We start from the raw sequence: 8,364 nt of genomic DNA, 5'->3' as shown, positions 1-8,364 counted from the left end.
TTGTTTGGGCGTCATCACGTTTAATAGAGTCAAAGGGGGGGGCTTCCACTCCCCTTCTAAATTCTCTCTGGTTTTAACCTACAGAGTTATTACATGGAGTAATGTGATAGGAGGTGACATCTAAGAATCAACTTCAGACTTATAAAAAGCACCATATTTATTCTATGGACTTTAGTTTTTGATGTATGAGTTTGTAAACAATCACAATGTATGGGACTATTGTTTATTTCTTATTTAAATAAAACAGATTACATAAATATAAATATAAATTCCAAGTATGAATGAATGATTTTACATTAAAGTTCTAGTGCTAAATCAGCAGCTGCAAAGTGGTTGGGAGTATGAATGTCACTCTTTTGAATGGTTATATATAATTGCAATTAAAGTCGCTTTAAATTAATTTAAACCTAACAGGGCATTCAAAAGAGTGACCTTAAGGATTTTCTTCAGTTTCTGATATGTATTGATGAACTTCAAAACTACACCAAAGCAATAACTTTCATGTCAATTTTTCAAATGTTGCCTTGTGCAGGAGCTAAACCGGGAACATTTACCTGCAGGTGAAAGCGCAAATCACAACACTAATCCTACTACTACCCGTATTATTTATTTTGCAAACAACAGCAAGCATTAATTTAAAAAAAAACATCTACATGCATTTTAGTGCAGTCATGCCCAGGCATTTCAAACATGCAATAATGAAATAAAGTAAAAAATGTAAATAAATATAAACTTACCAAAATATTCTTTAGGATTCTCAAAACAACTTGAAACTTATTTGATCGTCATTTTCCTAATATCGTTGTTGAAGTTTATTCACATGACAATGACACTGACAGATAAACGCCCAGAGGTAGGCTACACAGCATGGTAGATTGACAAAGGCTTAGCAGTTATATTACGTTTCGCCACAAACTTCGCGTTTAATATTAATAACTGTAACGAATATTATACTTTTCGCGTGTAATTAATACAGTTAAACTATCTTTTTATATATAATATTATAAATTTTGAATAGAAATTATTTCCGAACTCAATTTACGACTATCATTCACCCGAGTCAATGGAGAACTGACGAAAAACCGTGACAGAAAGTACTCAGACTTACCGTTCAGTTCAGTTCACCAACATCTAGGAACTTTCGGATCTGGGCTATAATAAAGAAGTAATACTCCCGTTGTAATACTCTAAGCCTTTTCAACTATTACGACTGGGAAATTTAAAACTACCGCGTAATATTTAATTAGATAAAAACAAGTTTTGCTTCGCAGTCCTTAAAAAACTGCATTTATACACAATGCTTGGTGACACTTTTTCAAACCCACAAAGGGGGGGGGGGGCAGGAATTAGAAATTATTATACGTATTGCAGTTTGAAATTAAGTTTAATCGATATGGGAAATTTGGTTTTAATCGCGTAGTTCAAACATTTGTTACGATTAGAAATTTTACAACAAAAACGGGTATAAATGAGGAGTTTCGGGATAATTGAGCTTAGATTTTGACGTACGAAATTGTATAGAATATGTTCTCGTAAAAACTTATCCGTTTCAAATAATTAAGGCGAACAAAATACAAAATGAGCTTTTAGAATTTTAATTTTTCAAGGTGGAACGGATAAGAAGAACACTTATTTAGTACAGGCCAGGCAGGGCGTTGCGCGCAATATAGTAATAAATTTAGTTTCGTCCGACGTTTAATAATTCCACCATTACGATAAAAATTTATTATTTTTATTAAAAGAAAAAAATAAATTCGGTTATTTGCAAAATTCCCGTTAAACTTGTCTCTAAGGCGAAGGCCTAAATCATCAACTTCTTATAGGGTTTTACGGTCAACTAACAATATTTCCAAACATATACTCCGCACGGGGATTTCCCTGTATTCGGAAGGGAAGGCGCACGCGCGGCGGCACCTTTGAGCTTTGAAGTCTGGGCGCAAGCGCGGTGGGGTTTCCCAGCTCGCTAAACTTCAAGGGGATGCCGATTTAACAGTACAGAAACTACATACCAACGGGTTGGGAACCACCTTGAGGAGGGGTTTCCCCAAGAATGTAGCATTCCCCAGACAGGCACAATAGAAGCCGACATTTTTTGGAATGCGGAAAAATGGTACCGGAAACAGACGCGATAGAATGCGGAAAGATTACGTAACACTTTCTTTTTAGCTCCATCCACAATTATATCGTCATGACTGACTTATAATTTAATACCCAGACCGAACCTCTTTACTTAGGAAGTTGAAATTTCGCAGGGACGTTATTCTTAACTAGTAGATGATCATTAAGAAATATTTTTGAAATCCGCCGCCATTTTGAAAAATGGATCACGTGACTTTAATTTGAGAATATAAAAATGACGGGATTTTCTCAATTTTAAATAAAAACAAAGTTATAATAATTTAAAAATATACTTTATTCACATTGCCTACTTTAATTCATTAATGATGAAAAAAACAATAAATAAATTAACATGAAACTTAACATTGTTTTAAATTATCAACTAAAGAAATATGTTGAATCTAAAACACTTTTCAAATCAAAGTTACCCCTTTCGGGAATTTTAACTAAAACTTCATTTAAATTTATTTTTAGTTGTCGAACAGAATTTGATTGCTCCGATTCTATATCACTAAACACCACAAATTAAAGTTAATTAATTAAGTTTAATTAAAATTAAAAAAAACGAAACTTACAGTTCGGAATATGCAAATTTCTTGACTAGATATTCTGATAAATCGTCTAAAATTGGTTCACTATGCAAAGCTACAAACTGATTTCGACAAATCTTGTTCATATGATCAACAGTATTAGGATGAGTCCAATAACAATCGTGAACTGACACAAAAACAATCCCTTCCCTAAAATTAATTAATTAAACGATAATGACAATAATAAATTAATTATAAGATTAAATTAAATTAACCTTTGGCAATTTAATGACGTCAACATCATATGACAAGAATCTAACGAATGAATGAAGTTAGGAGGAAATGCGTTCTTTTGCTTTAAAGTATTAGGGAACCTAATTAATTAATTAATATTAATAATCAAATTAAATTAATTAATTTCCATTAATTAAAGTTAATTTAATTGATTGCATTATACCCAGCCAGTGTTTTCCTGTTAACTGAATAACCCTAAAGTAATAATTAATATAAATAATTACAAATTAATAAACTAATTTATAACGAATTTACTTTTGAGGCGCTATTTGGTATTTTCTGATAAGGTTGCATAATTGGGAATCCAAGAGGGGTAACCCACGAAACAGGCGCCCCACGAACCTTAGATATTAGTTGGGCGCATTCCGTAAACCAATCCTTAATGTGTTCATAAATTAAAACAATTATAGGCGAGTAGACCTAACTCTAAGACCTACTTGAATCAACCTGGTCGCTGTAAACATCTTCTGAATACTATTAAAGGTTTTCTGCATCAAATAAGTAGAAGCGGCCCATGTAGAATCATCAGGGAACTGATCAATATCCTTTAACTGTTTATAAATTTGAAGTCGGGCTCCGTATCGCGTCACGCCGTATACAATCGTCATGACAGTTTGCTTAACAACTTTACGAGCCACGAATCCTTCCAAAGTTTGAGCGATTTTAACACCATTTGCCGAATCGAGAGCCCGTTCTTGTTCAACTAAATTAGCGACTCCGCTATAAACGTCTTGGGGTAAGGCGCTAGGACATAAGTTAACTTGTTGGGCACCTTCCAGGTCTCGCCCCAACGCCGCGTAATGTTGGAGACCATTACAAGAACCGTCTTGGTGAACGGGAAAGTGGCAAATATGACGTTCGGGATCGGGACTTCGAACTGCTTTGGCAATTTCAATGCAACACGCTAAGGTTTGCCATGGTTCGTCCGAATTCATCCACCATTTTTTTCCCTGAAAACAATTAATTATAATTACCAGAATAAGACCTGAAAATAAAAAATGGTAATTGCACGAACATCGAAAGGTTTATCGGCGGAATCAAGAATATCTGGAAGAATTTCATTTGCGTAATTCAATCGATCTTGAATCGAGTTCCTAAGATCCGAGTTTCAAACATAATTACTACGAAATAATTAACTACAAAATTAATTAAAGCTAATATACTTTTTCTTTAATCCTGTTAAATTAATGGCGTGAATCTTTAACCAATCTAAACCTTTCGGTCCTAAAGGTTTTCCTTTAGCGAACAGAAGAATACTTCGAACTAAATCACTTCCTAATGATATGATCGAATCATTTAATTACGTCTTTATTGAGTGAGTAATTAAATTAAATGAAGAATTAAAACAACAACCTAAATGATTAAAATGAGGAGGCGTTGGATAAACTCTCCCTCTGAAATCCAAGTTATGAGGAAACCAAAATATACGATCACGAAACTAAGTATGGTTTTATTGAATTGATCATTGAAAGGTCAAGGGTTAACGAAGTATTGTGGGGGGAGGGGAGAACTTACGTGATTAGCTATGGATAGCTTATAAAGCGCGTCGCACCATAAACTAAACATTTCGGCCTTTTTTCTACGATAAATAAGTTTCTCGTAGTTTAATTTTGCCTTCTCGGCTTTACTACAATCTCTAGAAATCTTTTCTGGTTTTGGTAAAACGTGAGGTGGTTGAGGAATATCCAATTCCTTACTACCATTTTTGTTAAATAAGTCGATTATCAAATCCAGCAGCTAATGAATCGTCGTTATAATTAATTAAAAACTACGCTTAGTAGGCTTAATTTCACACACACACAAACACAAACACACACCGGTTTATTGATAATCCAAGGACAAAGACCCAAAATATTAAGTGAATCAAAACTGGGGTAAAGTTGATGATTGGGACATTCGCGTTCAATTAAATATTGATTCGAATCTTGTCTTACGAATTCCGCTACGAGGTTTTAATTGTTGTTTTTAATTGGGAAACGGTTTAATTAACTTTAATTTATTTAATAATTACTGGGGGTAATGAGAAATCCACCGCAAATAGGGGAAGACCACGGTAATGGCGGACTAACCATAGGAACGAGTGAAAGACTAAATTGCAAATATTCGCTCTCAACTTCCCGATATAATTTCGATAATAATGGATGTGGTTTAATCTCTTCTTTTAACATTAAACCATTACGTCGAAATATCTTATAAAATGCTGGTAATTTAACTCTGAAAATAATTAATAATTACACCAAGAACAATCCAGATTGTTCTAACACCAAGAACAATTGGTATTTCGTTCATGTTTTCTAGTCCGTACTTATGACTACTTTTGTTTTTGAAAACATTGGGATTAATTTTGACTTCATTGATGATGAGATCGTACAGAAATCTTCCAATCTTTAATTAGATTTATTTATTAATTAATTAGTTTTTTTACGTTTTTAAATTGCTTAAAATGAATTATACATCATTTAAAACCTTCGGAGGCCAATATATAAATGAAACGTCCTATAATTAAATAATTATAAGAGTGAGATTATATTTAATTAACATAATGTGACGTCACTCGGGATCTTACAATAGACGGCCCTTCATTTGATTCCGAAACAAGTTTTGTGAAAATATCTCTAGGAGTGTAATAATCTTTGTATTGCGCGTCCAAAATTTGCGAGAGATATTTCTCATATATCATTAGAATCTGAGGAAAGGTGTGTTGCTAATTAGATACATTTATTAGTATTTTATTTTTAATTACTTTATCCGCAATGCCTTCCTGTTGTTTATGCCAAGTTAAGTAACGCATCATAACTTGTCCACCTAATAACCTAGACAATAAACTGATACCGGGGCTAAATGTTTCGGAGGATTCCGCCAAATTTTTGATTTCCCTCATCATTATATCAACATAATCATCAGGATCCAATACAGCCAAATATGGATATATACTAAGTTTTTTCGAAACTGCGTGAAATTTCAATATAAATAAAACTAAACACATTTTTCAGGTAACATAACTGATTATAGCTTAAAAGAACGGCCTTTTTCTAAATGTAAAGGGAAAAATATTAAAAATTAAAATAATTCATCTCATTTTACAAAATAATTCGCATTTAAGTCTTAAAAACGAGGACTACTACGCCGCCATTGTTTTAGTGACGTCTGATAGCCACCCCTAAAGGGATTGGTTGAAATCTCTCAGCTCACTCGATCACGCACTCGCGTAAAAGTTCCGATTTAGCAGACGCCACTAAAGCAATGGCGGTTGGCGCAATAGTCCTCGTTTTTCAGACTAATTAAATGCTAATTATTTTGTAATAAGAGATCATTTATTTCTTTTTTAATATTTTTCCTTTTATATTTAGAAAAAGGGCGTTCTTTTAAGCTATAATGTTACGTTATTTTACATGCCTTTAACTTCATTCCAAAGGCATTCGAGATTTTGTAAAAAGGAGTGCTTTAAAAGCATTCTCCATTCCTTTTCGTGGGTTTCTAATTGTTTCCTCTGCCATATATAAATATTTCCCGATATAATAAGTTAAATTACTTTTAAATAAAGATTGCGTATTAATTATTATTCACCATAAAATAAGTTTTATCGCCTATTTCTGATTTGCGATTAATATTTTTAACTTTAATGTGCCCAACTTTCTCGTTCTCAAATTGTTCCAACGCGTATTTTAATAACTGTTCTTTAGAACAGACATTTTCCATTGAAGGACAAACCCACGTTACGTCTTTCAAAGGTTCATTAAGGTTTTGTACTAAATTACAAGAATATTTTGAGGGAAACTCGGGAGGAATATGTTGGAAACCAGGACGTATTTTTTGAATCACCTAAATGCGATTAAATTCTACATTGTAATTAACTTATTATTTCGATATCATATTTTGGTTTTAAGAACGTACATCTAAAACTATCTCTCTCTGATTTCCAATGAATTTAAAATTTTTAAATATATCCTGAAGCTCATAACCCTAAAACATTTGCAAATTAAAGCGCATCACCTAACTTGGGTTAACGAGATCATAAAACTTTACACAAACCTCTTTTGTTAATTTCTTCAGAACAAATTCGGCGTCTTTAAGATTTAAAACCGGTTGTCTACCGACACATTCCAACCACGAAACGTATGTCTTAAGACCTAATTTCTCTTTATGTTTTTCTAACATATCAACCAGTTCTTTTAACATGTGCAACTCGCCCTTCGATGCCCAACCTTGAATCATAACTTCCAAAACATCTGATTCAAATAAAAGTTTGCTCAAGTCTTGGTCCCCGTGAAATTTGACTGCTTTAAGAACCTTATGGGCCTCTCTGTGCTTTTTAAGTGAATTTACGCGAGTTAATTTAATAGTACAGATAGGCCTACTACCGATTACCGAAGCAAACTTCTTACCATATTAACGCGAAAACAAACATCCATGTATGACCTTAAACTAGAAAAGAACGCGCTTCCCCTCATAAGCTTATTATTAAACGCGTCTTCGTTCGTTTTCTTCGTTTTTGTTTTTGAACTACTACTTTTCTTTCCACTCTTCGCTTTGACAACGGTGTTAGCGTTACTAACTTTTGCAGCGGGTTTTTTAGAAATACCCTCTTTAGATTTGTGATAATTATATATTTCATTGAAAGGAACATTTTTATTAACTAAACCCGTTAATTCTTTCTGATGTCTTTCTAAAACTATGAAGTGCAATATTTCACTATACAAGTTACATAACAGTAACACGCATTTTATTTTATAGCCACATACCACGTATTAAATCTTGGTATGGTTTTTTCTGTATTGATTTCTTTCCAGAATGTGTTTTTAGTAGTGTAGGTTTTACGTTAATTGTAGTTTGAAACCTAATTAAACCTAGAACAATAACACATCGTAGGGAACACATGGCTTCAGTAAGTGTTCAGCTCGCCCGTAATACTCTATACTGTCCTACAAAATCTTAAGCCTTGGCTTCTACTTACCAAATTTATAAATAACGGAATTTACAGCGAATAATTTAACTGACAAGACTGAATTTACATTTAATAAACATCGAGGATCGTATAATTGTTGTTTGTGAATTTTACACAAGAAAGGATAAAAAATAGACATAGTTAAAGAAAAAATTAGGTTTCGAACTTAACTTCCAATTTCGTTCGTCCTCCTTTCATCATCAAGCAGACGACATCGACAAATGAGGAAAGGCGAGGGCCATGGAGGAATAATATGGGAGTAGAAGCTACGATATATAGTTGTATTGACTAAAAGGGTTCTTCCTCCGTGACGTCGCAACGGCAATACCTACCAATATTATTCAAGCGTAGGCTACGATTCAAGGACAGCCTAGAACGAATGAATAAGTCAAAAGTTTCGACATTTTTTTCGTGTTGAAACTAAAAAAGAAACGACTTTCACTAGAGATGACGGCGGGACAGTCAGAGACGCTAAAA

General features: G+C 33.4%; 1 protein-coding gene across 1 annotated transcript; it reads right to left on the bottom strand.

Moving 5' to 3' along the window:
• Positions 1 to 2,395: 2,395 nt before the first annotated feature.
• Positions 2,396 to 8,085, bottom strand: PolrMT (mitochondrial RNA polymerase). Its single transcript, XM_089866195.1, has 23 exons — positions 7,897 to 8,085; positions 7,685 to 7,789; positions 7,328 to 7,614; positions 6,975 to 7,250; positions 6,837 to 6,905; positions 6,510 to 6,764; positions 6,339 to 6,432; positions 5,686 to 5,891; positions 5,509 to 5,628; positions 5,397 to 5,438; positions 5,248 to 5,327; positions 4,954 to 5,156; positions 4,760 to 4,884; positions 4,458 to 4,679; positions 4,296 to 4,380; positions 4,106 to 4,217; positions 3,958 to 4,036; positions 3,380 to 3,892; positions 3,198 to 3,320; positions 3,106 to 3,137; positions 2,924 to 3,022; positions 2,694 to 2,858; positions 2,396 to 2,629 (listed from the first exon to the last, which is right to left on the bottom strand). The coding sequence occupies exons 1-23, from the start codon at positions 8,024 to 8,026 to the stop codon at positions 2,497 to 2,499; spliced, it is 3,555 nt and encodes a 1,184-aa protein (XP_089722321.1). The 5' UTR covers positions 8,027 to 8,085; the 3' UTR covers positions 2,396 to 2,496.
• Positions 8,086 to 8,364: the final 279 nt, after the last annotated feature.

This window comes from Phalangium opilio, unplaced genomic scaffold (assembly GCF_054372755.1).
Source record: "Phalangium opilio isolate 3A_F unplaced genomic scaffold, DU_Popi_V2 ptg000017l_1, whole genome shotgun sequence".
NCBI classification, from domain to species: Eukaryota; Metazoa; Arthropoda; class Arachnida; order Opiliones; family Phalangiidae; genus Phalangium; species Phalangium opilio.
The sequence above is the reverse complement of the archived record's forward strand: the minus strand, read 5'-3'. Positions and strand labels throughout refer to the sequence as shown.